Source organism: Seriola dumerili, unplaced genomic scaffold (assembly GCF_002260705.1).
Source record: "Seriola dumerili isolate Sdu_G_001 unplaced genomic scaffold, Sdu_1.0 BDQW01000110.1, whole genome shotgun sequence".
In the NCBI taxonomy this organism is placed as follows: Eukaryota; Metazoa; Chordata; class Actinopteri; order Carangiformes; family Carangidae; genus Seriola; species Seriola dumerili.
In genome coordinates, this window is record NW_019174365.1 from 4,810,944 (window position 1) to 4,833,336 (window position 22,393).

The 22,393-nt window shown below is 41.3% G+C and overlaps 1 protein-coding gene across 3 annotated transcripts in view; it reads left to right on the forward strand.

Annotated features, from left to right (window-relative positions):
- Positions 1 to 22,393, forward strand: part of LOC111223159 (engulfment and cell motility protein 1) — a 98,565-nt gene that overhangs the window by 31,377 nt on the left and 44,795 nt on the right. For 2 of the 3 annotated variants that reach the window (XM_022747191.1, XM_022747190.1), the window contains exons 2-15: positions 622 to 774; positions 6,839 to 6,879; positions 7,089 to 7,161; positions 7,262 to 7,312; positions 7,460 to 7,629; positions 11,044 to 11,079; positions 12,743 to 12,842; positions 13,043 to 13,194; positions 13,372 to 13,450; positions 14,984 to 15,034; positions 15,538 to 15,660; positions 16,962 to 17,090; positions 19,233 to 19,337; positions 20,780 to 20,888. In XM_022747191.1, coding sequence (XP_022602912.1) covers positions 697 to 774; positions 6,839 to 6,879; positions 7,089 to 7,161; positions 7,262 to 7,312; positions 7,460 to 7,629; positions 11,044 to 11,079; positions 12,743 to 12,842; positions 13,043 to 13,194; positions 13,372 to 13,450; positions 14,984 to 15,034; positions 15,538 to 15,660; positions 16,962 to 17,090; positions 19,233 to 19,337; positions 20,780 to 20,888 — 1,297 coding nt within the window. In that variant the 5' untranslated portion in view covers positions 622 to 696. The remainder of the gene's footprint in view (positions 1 to 621; positions 775 to 6,838; positions 6,880 to 7,088; positions 7,162 to 7,261; positions 7,313 to 7,459; positions 7,630 to 11,043; positions 11,080 to 12,742; positions 12,843 to 13,042; positions 13,195 to 13,371; positions 13,451 to 14,983; positions 15,035 to 15,537; positions 15,661 to 16,961; positions 17,091 to 19,232; positions 19,338 to 20,779; positions 20,889 to 22,393) is intronic. The other variant, XM_022747192.1, reaches the window with a different exon arrangement.

The following is a 22,393-nucleotide window of genomic DNA, read 5'->3' on the forward strand; positions in this document are numbered from 1 at the left end:
CTGCTTTATTTTGTATAAGTGGGTGTAAGAAACTGAATGGTGTATTTGAATATGATTTTCAGCACCAGTGTCTGCAGAAATTTGCATGAAGAGCTCAGTTTTTAAGGTCAACTGTCCCACAAACAGGACAGTGTGTTCTATTATAGGTTTCTATATTAGCACTGATGATAGAAGGGTGTGACTTATAGCTGGGTAGCCTGACCTCAGATGATTGAGGGGTGTGATGGTATAAGAAGCCAGAGTCTGTGCTGTATGTATATGTGCATGAATAACTGTAAACTGGACGGTTAGTTAGTAGGTCAGTTGACTCATTTCCTCTGAACCTTAAATGTTGTATGAAAGTGAATTATTTGCTTTGAGTTGTTAAATACTTTCTACATGAGATGTGAAGTTAACACTTGCTTATGAGCAGTGCTGTGTCATCCCCCATTTTTTTCAGCACTACAGCAAAGAGTATTTTTTGGATTTAGAAGAAAGCTAATGAACGCAAACATCATCTCAAATAACTAGACCTAGTTCTTAACTAATGTGTTTTTTCCTCTCTTTTTATCCCCATCCTCCTCTGTTTTCTTCCTTCATTTCTCTGCCCATCCTCTCCTTCTCTTCTCTCTTGTCCTGCAGGTTTGGATGACCTTCTTCCAGTAGTAGTGACGGAGGTGTGAGGCAGCGAGACCCGCACCAAACCCCCCGGCAGCCATGCCGCCGCCGGCAGACATCGTCAAGGTGGCCATTGAGTGGCCGGGGGCTTTCCCCAAGCTCATGGAGATAGACCAGGTGGGTGCCTATGGACGAACAAAGACGCTGCGTTATTATCAAAACACACTACTTGCCCTTCAATTGGTGCCTGATATATTCATTGTTCCTAACTATTATACTAATTAGCCCTAAAGGAAGTGCCTTAATTAAAGATGTTTAACAGCCAACACAGCCACAGCTTGACATAATTTTAAAGACATTTCACTGAATGTGATGTGATGCCCCTGTAATTAATGGCGTCAATCTTGTACCATAAATGTGTCTGAAATCAAACAAGCCACATTATCCCAGGTACTGTCAGAAAAATAAAAATGTATGAAACAAAATTTCCAAGTGTTTAAGGAAAGTAGTTAAGAAACATTATTAAATGGTGGATCAGTCATGTTTGGCTGATACATGATCGTGGCAGAAATCAAATCAGCGTACAGGGTTGGGTTTCAGTAACTGGGGTCATGCTTCACATTTTGACCCACCCCAAAATGTTGCTTTTGTAATTTTCACTGGTTAAAATGACAAAGGCAGAAGATTATATCTATAAGATTATAGATTATATTCAGTTCAGATAGATCTGAACTGAATCTCTGAGTTCCATTCATTTATAAATGTCGACTGCTAAACAGAATTAGATTAGAGAAGGAATTCAGGGTTGGATTTGGATTTGAGAAAATGCCATCAAACCACCTCAGTGCATCACAACAAATTCCAGTGATTTGCATCATATAGTGGATGAAATTCAAGATCAAAATGCTTAGATGTTCTATTGAACATCTCAAGCATTTGGATTCGATTTTGACTATTAAGATCTTAGATGGGACTGATTACTTTTCTGGTGTTATTTATTGTCGTGTTGATTGCCTGATTAGTGGCCAGATGAGTGCCAGAACACGGCTCAAATAGGAATCCACAGGTGTCTGCCATACTGCGTGTCAGTGGACGCCAATAATTAGCTAAAACAACGACTACCTTGTGTGTGTGTGTGTGTGTGTGTGTGTGTGTGTGTGGGGGGGGGGGGGACGTGACTGTGACTGTTGCGTTGTTTGATTACACATCCAGATTGTAAAATGGCCTGTTCTCTCTTTCTCTGTGTGTGTGTGTGTGTGACTCACGGATGGGCTAATGATTGTACAAGCTATGAGTCACCGTGGCAACTGGAGCCATGATTGCCCTTCTCAATGGCTGAGCCACTGAATGAAACATTGAACTACAGAGAACATGTGCTTCTGGGTTTGCCGCAAGGTGCTTTAAGCACTTAAGTGAAGATTTAGGGATGTAGTTTTTGTATTTAATGACCCCTTATCAGCAGTGCTCCTGCAGTCTCAATTGTAAAATGTCTTTAGCTCCTCTTTGGTCTTTCTCTCATCTTCACTTCTTTAAACCCCCCTGTGCTCCTTCCCTTCCTCCGCTTTTCTCTTATTCTCTTATCTCTCCCTGTCATCTCTCTCTTGTCTTCCTCCTATCTGTTGCCTCCTCCTCCTTTTCCTTCTTTGCTTTCTCCCTCGTTCGTTCCCCCTCTCACTCCTCCTCCCTGTCTTTTGTTGTAACTGTGAAACTTGCGTTGTGCCTCCTCCTCTCTTGTCCTCCACCGCCAACCCCCACCTCTTCGTCCTCCCTCTGCATCTCCTCTGTACAATAGGCCCTGCAGCAGCATATGGCTGTCTGAGTCATGCGATGGGGAGTGGGCTTCAGCTGCTCGAGCTGTCTTGAGACCCAGAGAATGCGTGTGCGTCTGTGTGAATGTGAATTTGTGTGTGTGCGTGTGTTTTTTTTGTTTTGTTTGTTTGTTTAGGTGGGTACAACTCTGCATAAGTGAAATTGTGTGTGGGTGTGTTTGTGTGGCAACATGCATACTTGTTACTATTCATGCATGTGTGTGTGCTCAATGTGCTGACAGCTCTGCGTGTGTGTGTGTGTGTGTGTGTACTTGTGCCCATTTGTATGGGGATTCATTCGTGCATCTCTGATTGCTGTTTGTGCTTGTGTGTGTGTTCCTGTGCCATGTTAGTTTGAGTGTGTTTAGGTACGGCTGTTTCTGTCTGTGTTTATGTGTGTCTGCAGAGATCACACAGTGATTTCTGTCTTTCCAAAAATTTTCAACATCCCTATAGACACAAAGGTCCAACATTTGTGTAGGGACGCTAGGGAATTGGTTATTGTCAGAAGTGCAATAGAGAAACAGTGGGAGGACAAGGTGATGGGGTTTCTGTTTGCTGGTAGAAAAAAAAAAAGATTTGAAAATGAGCATGAGAATTTCAGCAGCAACAAACAGAAGAATTTAAGTCAAACTGAAGGGAAACAATGTGTAAAGGCCTGTTGTGAGGAAGCAGTTTTCTATGGAATTATAAAGCTATGTTATAGAGGTATATGTGGTATATGACTGAATACACATTTAACCCCTGTAAAGATGTGTAGACAATTCTGATGGTTATAGAAATATCTTTGTCATATCTGACAATGTTCTATGACCAACACAAACCAAAACAAAACATTGTTTCACCACTTGGAGCAGCGGAAACAAGCTGCAAATAAAACACTGATATACGTATTGCCACCTTTTGAGTTGATATAGCAAACTTGTTAGCAAACAGCGGCTTAATTACACATCCAGCAAATAAGAGCAACATCATCATTCATTAGGAGTCACTTGTCTGGCTGCCTGATATTAGTCCAACATTCACCCTGCATAGCTCTGTTTTGGTCTTCACCAGCTCCTGATGGAATTGTCTGTCTTCAGTTTGTAGCTGGGCAGTAGTGTTAGTAGTAGTGTACAGTGGGTTTATCAGAGCTTTTTCACTGAAAACATCTGCCTGCTGCAGCCAGAAACAAGCAAGAGCCAACCAAAGTGTTTTTTGATAACTTTTATTCGTAATGTTTCTTTTCTTTCCATTTTTCTCTCCTTATAAATCGAGATTGTCCATTTCCTATAATTAACGCTGAGGATGATCACATGTAACAAATTAGTCGTAGACATGTTTCACTGCTGCAGTTGAATGTGATCGTTGCTGTAAACCAGACAGAGATAAAATGCATTTGACAATAAGAGCCCCAATATAAGAATGAATGAATTCATTTTTTTAATTGCCTCTTAGCGATGTTTTTCCATGCATACCTAATGACTCTGTAAGAGCAGTAAAATTAAAACGTTAAATAAGTAGAAAAATATCCAATAAATGCATCTTTGAATGTAATAATGGTTTAAAATGTCTGTAATAGACGTGCAGACATTGTTCCTGTCAGTCATGGGTCCTAGGTGGTGAAATCTGCTTGTGATCGAATGACCTTGGAAAGAAAGAGATGAAGTGCTGTTATCCTCCCAGTTAAAAGGGAGATTTTTGAGCTGAAAAGCTGACAGATGGTATAGACTCACAAAACCTTTTATGCCAATGCACAAGGTGAAAACCTCTCATATTGTACTCATCACTAGACTGTTGTTTTTTGTCAAATTAAATGTAACATTTTCTCAATTCCCAAAGGAAAAAACAGCACTTGAAATCTCAACTGGGGTACTTAATGGAGTACCTGATCTGTACCTGTTGGATAATGCACTAATATAAGCACAGATCAAGCAAGAACTCAAAATAACAATGCATAAATCTAGTCACATTAAATCAACTTACCATGAGAAAAAGATCCAATGTTTGCACTGGTGATACAGAAGCAAGACGTTTAAAGACTTTTCAGAAAATGTATTTAACTTATCTTTACCACTTTTCCTTATATTTAGATCAAAGTGAGCTTATTACTAACGACGCCAGAATTAAACGGAGCAGCAGGAAGTGTTCTGAGAAATAAGTTATACAACACTTTACACATGTGGTAAAAGATTATTACCTTTTTTGTCATTTAAATGTCCACACATTTAAATGTATTTATTTTATTATTAATACATGTCCACACTGGAAAAAGCTTTGATCGTGTTCGAGAGAAGGAATCGCTCGAAGAAATGCACAAGTTTTTGCTTTTAAGACATTGCAGACTTTTGGATGTTTATTTATGTGTGTGTGTGTGTGTGTGTGTTCACTGTAGTCTGGCAGCATACTGTAAGTCCCAAAGAACCAGAGGATGACAGCAGTGGCGAACTAGCAGATATTAAGTACATACTGACTGGCACTGTGCACACACAGTGTACACACACCCCTTAAACCCCCCACCCCCCACCCCCCATGTTCTTTATTTCCCCCCGGTCCCTCTGTCTCTCTGTTCAACAACCACTCTCCTGCTTTCTCTCACTATTATCATCCATTCTCCCTCTTCCCGTGTTAGCTGTTGTTTTTCCTTCATCTTATCCAATTTGCTTATTTTTCACTGTTTTATCCTCTGTTCCCTCTTTTGTTCATGTAACAGCTCACCCTCTTCTTTTGTCACGTCCCTATTTTTCTTTCCCCGTCATATATCCCCAACATCCTGCCACCATTATCTTCTCTCTGTAAATCTTCATCACTACAGCTTGTGCTCTTCGAAGCAGCCTCTCTCACTGCAGAGAAGCAGCAATACGATCATATCCTCCACAATGCTCAGTGAGTTGTATGTAGATGCTCATGAAATTACCATATGCCTATGCTAGAGTGCATGACTGTAACTGTGTGCATTTTCTGCACATGCTCATGCGTGTGTGCTTTGAAAAGATTAAGCTTGGCACAGTGGGGGTCTTGGCTCCAAACAGGGACTGCTGGGACTCCTGGGCCAGTAGATGGAGCAGCACTAGTGAAAGTGCTGTATTCAGATCTTTTACTTGAGCAAAAGTAACTATACTTCTGTCTGTGTAAGTCCGAGGGGATGCTTGCTGGAATCGGAGCAGAGGTCAAGATATCTTGACTTTTGGTCTCTATACAGCTCTAGCTCCAAAAATGCATTATGCATTTTGAGTCCCAATTTGCAACTTGATACACCTTTGTTGGATCCTCCCTGCCTAATGGCTAAAAGCTCCCTTCTGTCAAACCCCACACAGTCAGTTTGCAATGCAGACTTTCTCTTAAGCACTTTAAGTCTCCTTTCAAACATTGGGAAGCTTCCTCCAGAGCCACAGAAGACATTTCCCAACTGTTCAACAGGCTGAATATTCTTTGCGATGAGTAAACTGAACTTCATGTGTAAAATAGCTGGAGTGCCCCTTTAATAAAAACTCACACACAAATACAAATACAGTACAAGTAAATATCCAGTATTCACAGAAGTGTTACCAGACAGAAATCACTTAAGTATATATAGTAATGGTGTGTAATGTTATTATATCAGGTCAGATTGTTGATGCATTAACATACCAACAGCATTTTTATTGTTGTAGCCAGTCAAGGTGAAGCAAATCTGAACAAATGTCTGTTGAGTTTGGGAGCGCTTGTAATTGCATGTCAGTACTTTTGAGAAATAACCAAGATGTGTTTGTAGCATTAAGTATTGAAAAATATCAAGCATCAAACTTTGGCATTTAATTGCCAGATTGGTTCATCTGCTTATTCTTTGATCAGACATTTTCTGATCGAACATTTTTAACCTTAGATGATACTTTATTTAGTTTCTTTATTTAACTCTGAGGCATTGAGAGGTTTCACATATATTGGTCAATGAAAAAAGTAAAATATTATATTTAAAATGGTCTAGTAACATTACAATAACCAACCCTACTGTTAGGTGTAAGCAGTCAAAAAGCATCATATCTCATAAACTGATCATATGTTTTATATGTAATTATATAATAATTATATATAATAATAAAAAAAAGTATAAGTAGTACTAGAACAAAATAGAAATACTCCAATAAAATGAAAGTGCCCCTAATATAAACTTACTGTAAGTACAGTACTAGAGTGAAGGTACTTCACTCAATAGCGTTCCACCAGTTTGGAGCAGAATACCACTGTTGTTGATCTAGAAGAGTTTCACATATAATGAATGAATGAAATTGTGCAGCAGACATGATTCCCACATCAGCAGTTGGACAGTTAGATAAATACAGGGTCCTGAAGAACAGCCTCTCTTTGTGCCAGACCTGTAATATAAAATAATTGCAGCCCACTCTGAGCTGACTGTTGTTTTAGGAACTCAAGCTTGGGCTGTGGACTAAATGTAGTTTTGCCTTTCTCCACAGAAAAAGCCTCTCTCAGCCATCATTAAAGAAGTGTGTGAGGGGTAAGTTGACATTTGCTTTTCTCACTGTGTGTGTGTATGTGTGCATAAATGCATGCCTTTGGACTTGAAAATAATTCTCCAAGGGCTTCCTGCAAAAGCCCTCTGCCTCTGTCTCCATGCTTGAATCATATTAACTGTATTTTAGAGAAGATGTTTCCACTTTTTATACCAATTATGGAATGTTTTCCTCTCCATCCAATGGCTTTTAGGTGGTCCTTGGGGAACCATGAAAACTTTGCTCTGCAGATTGCCGACCCAACAAATTTTTACATCACAGAAAAGGTTTGGTTATCTGTTTTTAACTGCAGGTAGAAGTATCCAAGTTAAAAATATACCTCATAAACTGACTAACTTCTGCTTTTATCTTGGTGATCCTCCACAGAATCGCAATGACATTAAGAACGGCTCAATACTTCGCTTGACCACCTCTCCTGTAAGTTTTGTTTCTTTGATTTTTCGTTTTTTTCTTTTTTAGTATGTAAGAAAATTTACTTAGTGTGAATACACAGACACATTTCAATTTTCTGAATCTCTGTATGTATCTGTCTTTTGCTTCTCCTCTGTCCTACTTCCCCTCCAGTACCAGACAGCAGTCCAGCTTCATGAGCGTATCCAGTCATCCAGCATGGATGCCAAACTGGAAGCTCTGAAGGACCTGGCCAACGCATCCCGGGACATCACATTTGCCCAGGAGTTCATCAACCTGGACGGCATCTCCCTGCTCACTCAGATGGTGGAGAGTGGCACTGAGTAAGTTAATTGTCCGTCCCCTCTCCTCTGCGGTTTTTTCCTCACCTCGGACAATTTCTTGCCTGATGTGACAAACCGGGGATTTGTTAGAGGGCTCCATCTTAACCCGACTTAAGTCTGTTGTGGCTTTAAGTAATCAGGTTGAGCTTTAAACACATTCCACTGACACGGACCTGAAGGCAGTGAGATTCCAGGGCGTCTTTGGAGTTGCACTGTGCATTCTGACTGGTTATGTTCAAAGCAGCTGACTGATGTGCTCATTCAGTAACGCACCTGAAATCATTGTATTAATCTTGATTTATGCTTTTGCATCAGGTGTTGAAGCTGGCTGTCTGTACTGGACTTTGTAGTTCAGCATGCTGTTGGATTTCATGGCACCACTGCAACATAAAGTTAAGATAAATGTGTTATCAGGCCGTGTTGCAAAGTTCATTATTTATAGTGTCTTCAGTAATCGTGTTTACGTTCTTACATTCATCTTGTAATAGTGGAACATTTGTTCTATCTCGCTACTAAAACGAAAAATGCTGCCCTGCAGTCATTAATTAGGCTGTAATCTGATTACAGTTTTTCTCTACCTTGATAATAGTGTGACAGCGGTTTGCAGTGTCTTTGTTCAAAATATGCCTTGTGCTCTGATTAGGAGAAAATTCTTTAACTCGCTTGTTGTCGTCTTCCTTATGAAAATCATCTACTAGCAGCAGAAATATGTGGGATAAAACACTAGCAGCCTGACCTTAGTAAATATATAAATTACATATCTGTGTCTGCACAGTCTACATTAGTTACACTGGCGTCTACGCCACAGCTAGGGTCGCTATTTGTGTAGGAGCTGCAGCAAAGCTGTGACCCCCTAACGCACTCTAAAGGTGTCATCCAAGTGTGTTACTGCTGAAAAGAGAAGACTTAGCTTTTATTATGTATGTAGTACATGCCCAGGGGCTCCTCTTTGTCTTTGTTGACCATGAGAGTGATATTACACTCAACTGAGAGGAGAGCGCTGCACTGGCTTCTGTCTGTTCAGCACATCCAAAAACTGTCTGTGTGTGTGTGTGTGTGTGTGTGTGTGTGTGTGTGTGTGTGTGTGTGTGTGTGTGTGTGTGTGTGTGTGTGTGTGTGTGTGTGTGTATGTTGAGGGAGGTTGGAGGCCCCTTGAGACTGTCTCAACTGAAGGTTAAAGCGAGGGCATTTTTCGCTGAGGTGGAATTTCTCAGCCCTGATGCCAGGGGGAAGTGTGTGCGTGTGAGTGTGTATGCATGCGCATGCATGTGCATGGGCATGCCAGTAGCAGACTGTGTGAGTGCAAGGTGCTGGCCAACCAGAGTCAAAACCCAGAGTTACAGTCGGAGTGAAAACACGCACAAACACACACACATGCACACAAGCTGGCATACGATGCAAACTGGCAGGGAGGGCAGCAGCAGCCAACCATCCGGGACGCTCTTGTTTTCTGCCTCATGCAGTTCTCATTATTCATCCCTTTTTCCCAGTGAGAGAAAAGATGGATGAAGAGTTGTTTACTTGCATGAGAAGTTTGCTCCAAAGACACACTCATGGTGTTAACACACAGACACACACACACACACAAGGTCAAATGTGCTTTTACTACAGCGCAGCAAAAAGCCAAACACTGCAAGATACAACCGCACACTGACAGACACTCTACTGTTTGTGAAATTGATCAATAACTTCTTAAAGTGTATGCCCTCTCTTTTGGTGATCCTGATTGTTTTGTAGGTACAGAGAGGTTCACATCCCAGTCAGGTATTTAATATCTTTTCCTCCGCAGAAACCACTTAATGATCTCCTGTTTCTGCTTATTAGACAGCAGCGCCTCTAGCATTACACTCACTTCCAAAATTTGACAGAAAATCATTGAAGCCTTTTCTCTTCTTTTTTCTTTTTTTTGCATGTAATGTTCAAATTAGCAAATATTTGACCCTGTTTGATCTTACTGCAAGGAGCCATCTCAGCTGCACCGACGCTGACTCCACTCAGCTCCTGGCTCTTTTCATTAAATATGTTTTTATGTAAATTACCATCCCATCGGTTATTCAGGACTGGAGAGTTTAAAAGTGGCCTGTGTCTGTGCCTCTCTCTGTGTGTGTGTGTGTGTGTGTGTGTGTGTGTGTGTGTGTGTGTGTGTGTGTGTGTGTGTGTGTGTGTGTGTGTGTGTCAGTCACAGAGAGCAAGTGGTTCTGCTGCATTTTCATCTCAACAGAAGGATCTTATGAAACACATACAGGCACATAGGTATCAGTGTCTGACACACACACACAAACACACACACACTTATGAGTGTGCCTGACAGCCAATTTGGTAAACTGTAATTATTCAAGAGGCTCAATGCAGGCAATGCATCTGCCATAGATGTTGCACTGTGTTCATACGGAAATCAGCTGGTCGGCTGCTGCTTTTGCCCACAGGAGCTCCACAAATCGGCAGACATCGCTCTCTACTGACTGAAACATGGAACAACAGATTCCTAATGTAGTTCAGAATGTGCAGTGCAACTTCAGATGGATTATTAAGATTGTTTTTATTTTAAAAAGGATGGGAAGAGGGATTTAATGTGTTGTTTTAAAAGGTAAGTTCACCCAAATTTAAAAAAAAAAAGCACATTTTCTCACTGACGTCCTTGTGATAACAAACCATGCAGCCAGTTTGGTTGTATTTGCCAAGGTTTTGAGATATCAATCTCTGGGACTTGTGCTGTCACGTGAAATACAAAGGAAGGAAGTTATACACCGTCAATCGTTTTCATCAGAGCTACTTTCCACTGAAGAAATAGTCCCAGTGGAAACTGTTCAGTGTGTTCTGTTTGATGGTCTTCAGCTGAGCTTTTTTTTCCCTTTGTTAATCCCATGGTGTCTTCATTTGCGTGTAATTTAACTGCTGCAGCATTTTATTCATAATATGTGCAGCCATATTATAATGTGCAGAAAGCAGCAGAGATCTGAGGTTAAAGTTCAAGCAAGGAAACACTGCATCTGTCCCAAACTTGTTTTTTCTTCTTGTTAAATGAAAGTGTTGTTTGATCATTTCTGTGTGTTGACGTCTCTACCTGAGCTTGCTGTGTGTAAGTACGGTTTGCAGCAAATTGCTTTTTCAACTGTTTCTGCTTGGCATGCTTTCAGTGTCTGAGTAGACCGACTGGTTAAAGGTGTTTATTTTAAGTCAATCAATGAAATATTGACATTTAATTCCACTTTGCTTGTGTCTCATTTGTACAATAAGAAATGTGTTTTTATGATGTGTCATAGACTGGACCTCCTCTCTTTCGAAGATTGTTTTTCATATTAACTTGTCACCCGATCGTGATGTGTGTTGTTCCCCTCTCTGTGCTGGCTGAGACTTTAAGGTTTGGTTGTTTGTTTCCCACCTGTGACACCAAAGTTTCTCAAATCTTTGCAGGCGCTATCAGAAACTACAGAAGATTATGAAGCCCTGGTAAGCCCCTCCCCTTCCCCCTCCCCCCGGTCGGGTAACGTCATTGGCTCTGTGCTCTTCCTAACCTGCTGGCCGAGTCTGCATGATTAAGACTCTGGCCCCAGTGCCTTATGGGAAATATATACGTATATGTACTATATGTATTAACACAGCCGCTCACAGGCTACCATTTCAAAATCACTTTTTTTGCATGTGGTTTTGGGCAACAGAATCAAACAACATCCTAATTGTACGACACAAACAGAAAGAAGACCAAGATTTATTTTTAAAAATCTACTAAATCAAGAAAAACCTATTGACGTCTATGAATTGCTGTTTTTGCAATTAAAAGTTTAGTACAGCTGCATGTATCATTACTTCCAGTACGAGTCAATATTTAGCCTGAAATAAATCTTGGTCTTCTTTACAAATCGGTGCTGCTCAGGGTGAGGGGATTTTCCGCTGGCTCACTGTGAGCCAGTTTTCTCTCTTCAACATTATGAACTGATAGCCTCTATCACCACAGGAACATCATCAATCCATCAACGAGGTTTCTTTACTCTATCTGCCTTAAACAATCTTTCCACTAATGTCAGCATTCTGCTATTCCATGTAGCATCAAGTAGCTAACCAGAGTATGTCCCCTAATGCCCAGTGCCATCTGCAAAAGCCTCTTCGTCCTTCAGCTGTGGGTTACTAATTGTCCATTTAACTGTTTGTCAATCACCTACCATGCAGCAACACTGACCCATGATGCTCTCTGTTGATCCATTGTTTGTGTAGGAATAACTCAGTCGTGGTCAAAAGAGGGTTTTCATCTCTGTAATCAATCTTTAAACTGTGTTATAAAGTGGTAAAAAGCATCAGCAGAAAATTTTTTTTTTTTTTAGAACCTTTCTTTGTTAGATTATAGCACCATAGTTGGGATTTATACAATTCAACTAGAACAGTAGAAGCATGATTAAAAAGATGCTTAAAACACAGTAAAAGCCTTAGTGCAGGGCAGTTCTGCAGTGCCAGATTTGAGCAGTAGAGGTCAGTACTGTCCAATCTATTTGTCAAGTCACAATACATTGAAACACTTGCACTCATTAAGCAGTTTTAAACACAAGTCAGCAAGAATAACTTGAAATGTTTCATTTTATCGGGAGTTGTGTGCTAGTGAAAACTTCCTAAATTCTCTCATTAAGTACTTCCAGCTGTAATATGTCTTGGATATAACAGCCGTTTAATGTGTTCCCCTTGCTTTGGCCTCCTGTGACTCTCGCAGAGTGATTTATCTCTCCTGGTATTTGTGTAACTGCATGACTTCACTCTATAATGTAGCTTTCTGGTCCTGATTGAATGCCGCACTGTGCTGCTCGGCTCCTGCTGGCCTTCTGACGGCCCCTGCTGTTTCTTGATGGCCAGTCTGTCTGCGCTGCATTGCACACCTCCATCCCATTTCTTCCTCTCTCTCTGTCTCTGTTTTTTCTTCAGCAAGCCTGGTTGCAGCATTGAACTTCTGTTCTTCTGTCCCATCTCCTCCTCTCCACCACCTCTCTCTTTGTCTCTGCTGACCGCTCATTCCTCGTTGTGTTCCAAGCCATCTGGGCTTTGCAGCTAAACACCGCTCCAAGCCATCTGCTAGAGAGAAGTTTCCTATGGTTTTTGTGTGTGTCTGTGTGTGTGTGTTGTCTCTTAGTTTTGGCGACCTGCTGTCCTTCACTCTGACGGCCTTCGTGGAGCTGATGGACCACGGCATCGTCTCCTGGGACACTTTCTCTGTGGCCTTCATCAAGAAGGTCAGCCAAGAAAATGAGTCATGTAACAGGCCTGGGATAAGACGGACTTAATGCTGCTCTCCCACTGTGTATTGACTGGAAAAGTTTTGCTTTAACACTCTCATAATGGCTTTGACGCCCTCTGTGATAAATACAAGGTTGGAAGCTTTCTGTGCTGGTTACATTAAGATGTGTAAATTGTGTTGTTGTCGTGCCATCAGATTGCGAGCTACGTGAACAAGTCGGCAATGGACACAGCAGTGCTGCAGCGCTCCCTGGCCATCCTGGAGTCCATGGTGCTCAACAGTCAGGATCTGTACCACAAGGTGGCGCAAGAGATCACCATTGGACAGCTCATCCCACATCTTCAGGGGTAAGTGGATGTATCAGTAGATGTGTGTGTGTGAACATTAATTATTTTCGATTCATTTTTTATTTTTTAAACCACCAGAATCATTCACACAGTGATAAATGCAAAGCATGTGTGCAGACGATTATGATTATTATTTCAATAATGAATATTCTTGTTTGGGCTGTTTTCTAACGACAGGACTGATCAGGACATTCAGACCTACACCATTGCTGTCATCAATGCTCTGTTCCTCAAAGCTCCTGAGGAGAAGAGACAGGTGAGGCTACGGCGTGCACACGCAGCACTTTCACACTCCACTGAATCTACTGTACGTCATTTCATGATGCAGCGATCCTGTAACAGTGCACTTAATTTATGTGTGTATGTGTGTGCTTTTTGGTGTCTAAGAAGCACCAGTGTCTATAACACATCTGCAGCGGAGTGCAACAGTAAAATCTAGTAGTGAAGTATCGACAAATCATTTTTCTTTCCTTTCCTCTCTGCAGAAGTGATGTTTTAGCTTAAACATGCTTTCATTTCTCCATTCATCTCTCACTAGCTCCCTCACCGATGTCACAGATTGCCCTGTAGCTAACCACATGATCCCTTGCATCAGCACCATAGGGTCCAGGGATGTGCTTTGACATTAATAATGAATGATGCTAACCCACAGCTTTTTCTCCTATGCAGCATACAAAACTGAAGATGCGCTGTGCAGAAATAAGCTCCGCAGCACTACTGCATACAAATTCAAGCACACTCGGATGTTGCAGTGCCTCTTTTTTTTTTTTCTTCTTCTTTTTTTTGTTTGCTGGGATTTAATTAGCAAAATGTTGACAATTTGGTAATGGGCTGTTAAATTCAGATTCGTGAGGTTGATTGGGTGAAATTTTAAACAAATTTTTACTGGGTTGTTTTAGGTGATAAGTGAATAATGCCGTTCTTTTGCTCAGGAGCAGGCATATGTGGTAACATAGGTTTATAGCAGGTCGGTTTTATAATGAGATGCTGGTGGACAGCGCCTGTTCATCGTGTCAGTTCTTTTATACACAGATAAGTTGCAGATGACACATTTTAAGATATGCAAGGGGCTAATGACACCATTTTAGTTCTTAGATAGATGACAGTGGTTTTTGTGTGTTTGTCTTTGTGGTACAGACTCGGCCATCAGTAAAGCTATTATTATGATCCCCCATTCCCTCACCCTTCTGCTGACTCCATCACCCCCCACCCCCCCCACCCCACCCTTCTCCTTCCACAAGCTGCACCGCTGACAGAAAATGAATCTTTTTCTTAACCTCCTCTCAGACTCTCTTTTTTTTCTTTTTTTTTTTTTTTTTACCACATTCACTCACTCACCGTCTGTCTCTCTGTCTCTGACTTTGTTTCCTCACTGCACACGATATGGTAGTTTGATGAGCACATTGTGGACATCCTAAATTGTCCCTTGACAGTAAGTGCACCCTTGATTAGCACACTTTGTAGTTTGCACTGTAGACGACATTAGTTAGTGCATTTAGTATCCCTTTTTAAGATTAAGTTCTTATTTGGGATGGCTTCCTTGTTTGTTTTGTTTTGTTTTTTTGCGGCCTGTCACTGCATACTTAACGGTGTGCAATGGCAACTTTATTTTGGTTTTTGCCCGCATCCATTTTCTTTCCATCATAGAGAACCCAAAACCTATGTACTGGTGATATGTTGTTGTTTCTCATCTTTATCCCTCTCACTCTCTCCCTGCTCTTCCTAAATTCTGTCTTTTGCTCTCTATCTCTATTTCTATTTCTCCCTCCTTTTCTTTCTCCCTCTGTAGGAGATGGCCCATATTCTCGCCCAGAAACAGCTGCGCTCCATCATTCTCAGTGTAAGTTTAATAATGCCCCTCTCCTCCTTACCTCTCCTGTGTGTCTCTCTCTCTTCCTCTCTCGCTCTCTCTCTCTCTCTCTCTGTTCGGGTTTATGCCTCTGCACCAGTGTGATATCAGAGAGGAAAATGACACCTGCCACTTCTGCCTGTGTCTCACCTCCCTGGTTATTATCTACTGTACTTCCTTTCTCGCACCTGTTCTCTTTTCTCTCTTTCATCCTCTCCCCTGTGTTAAATCTCATTTCTCCCTCTCCTCTTCCTTCATCTGACTTCTGCTTTCTAATCCTCGTCATTCACTCCCAAATCCTCTTATTCTCCTTTGTTATCTCTTACCGTCTTCCTCCAAAATCCACCTCTCGCCTCTCTGACCCCGTCCCCTCTCCTTCACCTTCTCCTTGCGCATCGAACGCCTCTGTCTTACTGTCCTGCTCTTCCTCCCTCCCCTCCCCTCCCCCTCCTCTCACTCCTCTCCCTTCTCTCTTTGTCCTTCATGCCATGTAGAATGTGATCCGGAGCCCCACACCCATCAACGATGAGATGGCCCACCAGCTGTATGTGCTGCAGGTGCTCACCTTCAACCTGCTGGAGGACCGCATGATGACCAAGATGGATCCCCAGGACCAGGTGGGGACTGAATGATGCAGACAGGAAATGGTGATGAATGAAAGTGAAAAAAGAAATGGAAGTTGGTACAATGCTTAATGTCCATTAGCTCTGTTCAACCTGAGTTGTGTGACCTTCGCCTGTCTGAGTTTGTATATTATGTTAATTACATGAGCTTCATAACCTATTGAAACCCATAATACACTTATACAATCTAATGCAAACAAAGCTGTTACTGTATGAATAATGAATTAAGAGAAAAAGTGATCTAGATCCATCAAATTAGCAATCAATTACACAACAACAGGAAGTAAGATGGTGCGTAACAACTTAAAGAATAAGCCTGGTGATATTCTGTTTTTTTTTTGTTTTTTTTTACTATCAACAAATCCCATGAAAAGACCAAAGCCAACAATGCTTTAGTCCGTCTGTCAGTATTTTCCGATTAGCCCAGACTATCTATTGCTCTCAGCCCCAAGCTCATTTGTTCCTACTGAAGACGTTAATCTTTAAAAACAGGCCAGGCAGTGCCACAGTGGCATTTTTTAGCAAACACTAGTCAGACAGGAGTAAATAGTGTATTTGTCAGGGACTATCTTCAGCAGTGAATTTATACACATTTGGGGCTTTAGTGAGTTTTTTCTGCAGCATGACCGTACTCCTGTTCGCCACGATGAAATAACTTGTGGAGTTGGAGTGGAGGTAAATGTCACAGAGGAATAAACCATATTAGACTTTGGCTACATAGAAAATTCCAGTTAGTGAAATCAGTTTGATTGGTTTTGTCTTTTCATGGGATTTGTTGACAATGAAAAAATAATGGAATATCACCAGACTTTTAAAACAAGAAGTTGTCCAGGCAAAATAATAAGTATTCAGGACATGCCTGTCTAATGGAGTATAGCCTACATTGCTCAAGTAACCTCAGACCCTGCAGGTGTACAAAGAACAGTTCCTAAAAAAAAAACCTTTTTATAAGAAAAAAAAAAACAGAAAAAAAACAGGTACATCTCATGGAGGGATCCCCCAACAGAACAGCCAAGCATTCTAAGCTGCCAGGAGTAAATCATTAATCTTTTATTCAACAGCTTGTGGGAAGTTTGGGCCTGATCCGGCCAGATTTCAAAAAACAGTTATTGTAGCTTTGGCCAAGTAATAAAAACGGTGGAGAGACATGGCTGCTGGCCAGATTGCCTTGGGCACTGCAAGACCCCAGACAACGGAGATGAGGCTGAAGCATTCTTAAATTATAAAATGGTGAATGGAAGAAAAGACAGATGGATTTATGAGCAACACTTTAATATTCTTCTCTGCGTGTGCAGGCTCAGAGGGACATCATCTTTGAGCTGCGGAGAATTGCCTTCGATGTGGAGTGTGAGCCCAACAACAGCGGCAGCATCGAGAAACGCAAGTCCATGTACACTCGCGACTACAAGAAGCTCGGCTTTATTGTAAGTTTGTGTGCGTGCGTGTGCGTGTGCGTGTGCGTGTGCGTGTGTGTGTGTGTGTCAGAGGGCTCCGTGAGTCTGCTTGTTCTGTGCCTCAAACTACTACAACTGAACACACACAGGACTCAAGACTGAGATCAGAAAGGAAAACACGAGCCAGTCTGTCCACGGGGGACTGCTGTTAATTGGACATGATTGTCCTTCACTTCAGAATCTGCAGATCAAAGTGTGTGTGTGTCTGTCTGGGCATGCCAGGAGAGATGGGCTGAGAAAGTGTGTTTTTTCTCTATGTGCTTTTACCCATCTTATTATATACTGTGTTTCTTCCTCAGGCTTTTTAAATGTATGTTGCTTACACTGTTGCTTACACTTAAGATTGTGTGTGTGTGTGTGTGTGTGTGTGTGTGTGTGTGTGTGTGTGTGTGTGTGTGTGTGTGTTTGTGTGTGTTGTGACTTTATGTTGTATGCAGTGGTCTAACTATAGCATAAGAACTTGAACTAAACCCACTGTGGTTTGGTGTAAGCCCAGAGTTGTTTCGGGGCTCTTCCCATCCACACTCCCACTGCAGTGTGTTCCGTAAAGATAAGGCCAATTGGACTGCCTTGTCTCCACTAGTGTGGAGAAAACCCACCCTAAAATCTTTAGACTGCTTTCCATGCTAGACAGCTTACACACACACACACACACACACACACACACACACACACACACACACACACACACACACACACACACACACACACACACATACACACACACACACAAACATACTGTGTACACACACCTCCACAAGCTATAACTCTCCAGATAGACGTTATCTCTGCTGAGATAATTTATTTGCCTTTTAGGGCCTTCAGGTTCCTTAAGAGGGGATTGTTGCACATGCTGGAATATTTTTCATGGGTCCATATGAGCGCGAGGCTTTTTTTTTTTTTTTATTTTTTTTTTTTTAAAGATATGCATGTGCCTGAGTGTCTGTTTCTGTTTTAAGCCTATAAGTCTGCTTCCTGTCAGGCAGACTTACCAAACTGATGAGCAGATCTCAGTGTCCTCCATTCCTCTTTCATCCTCCGCCTTCCTTCCTCCTCTTCCTGTCACTTTCCTCTTCAACATCCTGTCTCACCTTTTAAACTCAAGATGAGCTTCAGAATGATGCGTTTGCATATGTATCCAATGTTTTAATCATTAGTCAACTAAATTTTCTGCAGTATCTGGGAGGAATTAAGTGTGATGGACTGCGACAGCACAGGCAGTCTCTATCAGCATGTCCAATATAATATTTATCCGTTATGGGGAAGGGGGGGGGTGTGTGTGTATTGTAGATGCTAGCCTAAACTATAAATCATGCACAGTGTACTTTGGTTTTTTTTCTGACCATTTTCTAAAGCATAATGTAAGTTTTTAGGATGTTATTTTAATACTGTAGCTTCCAGGCAGCCAACTTGGAGAGGCTTTGAACCTTGCTTGAAAAAAGTGTCACTGTCCAATAAAACAAAATATGTGTTTCGTCAACTTTTCATCAAATAAGACAAACAAACTTGATGAAAGTGCATTTTTAGATAATTCACTGACTTTTAGAGAGTTTTTTCCTCAGATGTGGCAGAATTGTCTGTGCCCACAAATGAGAATTTAATCCTTCAATTTGTCTGAAAACCTGAAAATCGCACGTTGCTTTCACTGCAGCGACAGATCATCCATCACAGTGAACAGTTTTTCGGCTTAAAAGAAAAAAGATTCAAATTGAGCTCAGAAACTGAGTTTTAAAAAAAAAAAAAGCAGGTATGGGCATTGTGAAAAGGATGATTTAAATTTGGTGGTTTGTTGCATTAAGTTGCATTGGTTTTTGCATGTGCTTATCTCACTGGTTTGAAGTGTGTGTGGCTTTGTTCACATACTTCAGTGCACCTAATCAGAATCTAGCAATATTTATATCAAAAATCTGATCACCGTTGTTTCTGTCAACTTGAACCCAAGTTGCTCCCATTTGGGAACTGTTCGTACTGTGACTTTCATTTACTGGGAAAAGCGTCATGTTCAGAGGATTATACCCAAAAGAATAAAGCTTTAAAAAGAGATTTGGTAGTATGTGTTTAAATAAATGTCTCACCCTCCTCCTCCTCCACCTCCTCCTCTGTCTCTCTCAGAACCATGTGAATCCAGCTGTGGATTTCACCCAGATTCCTCCAGGCATGCTGGCTCTGGATAACATGTTGTACTTTGCCAGACATCACCAAGACGCCTACATCAGGGTAAGCGTGCACGTACAATTTTCATATGCAGTAGACACGCTGACACACACACACACACACGGCTCAGTCATTTCTATGGTGTTATGTTTCTCCTCGTCACCTCCGCTTCCTACCAGAGCGTCTTCCCTCCGGCTTGTTCACTTGTTTGTGGTTTCTGGCTCGTACCCAAATTTTCTTTCAGCGAAAACTACATTTCATGAGGTTACTCAGCCCAGACAACAGAGATGATTTAATTCTTTTCAGAGTAAGTCCCTGAGCAGCAGTGGGAATGACTTAAAGCATTTTTTGTCATTTTTACATGACAGTCAACTTAATTTTTACTGCTCTTTAATAGACTTCAAATACAGTATTTCAACTGTAGTGATCACTAGCTTTGGTGATTAGTTGTTTGAGTTTCCTCTTGCTGAATCAGGTTAGTTTGAATAATTTTATTGCAGCTCTCTTTTGTGATTAAAAATTACTGTGTTTATTGGTATGGACAGTACACATGCAGCAGTTCACCACACCTGTAAAAGTGTGTGTGTGTGTGTGTATGTGCATGATCTAGCATTATGTTGGTGTGTAACTCTGCCTCTGGACTTGAAAGTGAGAAAAGAGATGTCTTAGTAGTGCCGACTCAGCCCTTATCAGTCGACCAGAGGGAGAAAACAGAGCCTCCAATTTCCCAAATTAAACTGTCAACAGCTAAAATGATTGGGACCTTGATGGCCTCATTTATGGCGCCCTGCCACCATCCACATAATTAGAGTGAATTTTTTGCTGTAGAGATTTCGTTTATGTTTTTTGCCCTCCAACAGATAGTTTAAAGGGTCAGATAAGGTCAAATAATTACTAATATTTTCAACCATAATGGAAATGTTTATGGCATAATAACCTTCAGTGTGACAAGCTAGTGTGGTATTGTGAATTCATTCAAATATAAAAGCAAAGGGCACTCTGAGACTGCATACCTCTGCCAAGGCCACAAAATATTCTAAATTTGTTATTTTGATATAAAATGATTAGACTGTAGGATACGAACATTTTTCTTTGGCCAAGTTGCAGTGTCGGAAAGATACTGCAGCAGATGGCAATGCATGCTGCGACCACCCGCTGACACTGAGGATGAATGGGATGAAAGACACCCGATGCAATATGTCACATAAATATTCTTCATACATCAGCGTCATTCACATAGACGCTTTAATCTGCGTCCACATTTACTTGCCATTTTTAACCTGCATTCCATGGACCAAAATGTTCGACCACTGTGTTATAACAGTGCATGTTGCTATAGTCTAGGTTACTATACTTACTACTATATAGTCTTTAGTATAGGCAAATATTTTGAGGTAACTACAAATGCGCTCCTATCTTTTACTGGTACATTTGTCACTTTGTAGATTTCACCAAAACACGCCATCATATTCTCCTCTGGCTTATTTGATCGTCTGTGTTTCTAGATCGTCCTGGAGAACAGCAGTCGAGAAGACAAGCACGAGTGTCCGTTTGGCCGCAGCAGCATCGAGCTGACCAAGATGCTCTGTGAAATTCTCAAAGTGGGCGAGCTTCGTAAGTTTCCCTCAGCAAACAGACACACACAAACACCTTCCACGTTGCTTGTATTATCTCCAGAGTGAGCATATAAACAGTAGGAAAACCTATAAGGGAGTGCTTCGCAGAGATGCATATAGTTATGTGTACAAAAATACAAATATCTGGACACACATGCTCACAAATACACAAGTTCCCTCCTTGTTAAGATGAAAGCAAGCATAATGCTCAGTAATTGTGCTGACGGGAGTTCATTATTTAGCGATGCATCTCACCCCATTGAGCCCTTATTCAGCCTTATATACCACCTCTGGGAGGCACACGGAGCAGAGAAAGAGATGCTGTGCCCACGTCCACTCCAAATTGATGTGCCCTTTTCATTTGTCTTTACTTGTTTAAATGTGCGAGTTGGTCTCAGTTCTGCTCCCGACTGACCCCTGCTGCTCCCTGTAGGGAGGGAGATGGCATTTTTAGCTCAGTTTTAAAGGGATGTGCCCTTTTCCTCTGCTCATGTCTGTTTTGTTTTTTTTCATAAAGGATTCAGACGTGGCTGCATCGCAGGGTTCTTCACTCGTCTGTAAATTGCAGGAAGAACATTAGACTTTATTGAAAGAATAGTGTCCACTTCGGTTTCTGTGCCTTTAAAAGATATTCAAAGGAAGTTCACCCGAATTCTCTCATCTGTTCTAAATGTTACTGATAAAAGTGCCAGGCTAGGTTTCAATACAAGATAAGAGGGTGCAGTAATACTTTTTCTTTAACATTTCTAAGCATATTGTAATTTTCCTGTCCTTTTTTTAATATGCTCTTATCGCTGCCAGACTCTGCTCTAATGCAAATGTCTCCACCATCCTCCCTGTCCTCATCAAATTCTCAGCACACAGTCAGCAAAGGCAAATGGATCTAGATATTTTATGTTAACCGTAAAGAAGCTGTCTGCAGCACTTTATTACACTAATGTAGTTGCCCTGACCTGGAGAGGTCTTGGGTGGGTGAGTGGAGGGTTTTAGTCTAGGTGAGGAGACAGGTCATGTTCTCCTGTGGTGCTTTGTGACGCGTGAATGCACATACTGAGCTTTTAGCTTCACTTCTTTCATTGGTCGTGTGTTTGTGTGTGTACCCACTTGTATCTGTGATTTCCTTCTGGGCAGCATGTCTCAGTGCTGAACTCCTATTCAAAGTATGTCATGAGCTTTTATCCAGATGTGAGCCACTGCACATGCCCTTTTGACCTTCGCTCTTAGTGGACTGAAATTGCCTCTCTTTAGTCTCTTTGAAATAACACTTTAACATCATTCATATCAAAATGGAGATTAGGCAACCAGACTTGTCCCAAAATAGAGAAAACATCTTTATCTCTCTGGCTTTTCTAAGCATGTAGTTGAAGGCTTATGCAATAGGGCTAAATCCCTAGGACGAATGCCAGGCCGTCATTATGAATAAGACTTTGTTTCTGAGAGACTTGCTTGTTCAAATAAGTAGAGCTGGGGCAAGTGCAGGATTTCACGTAATTTACTCCGAAA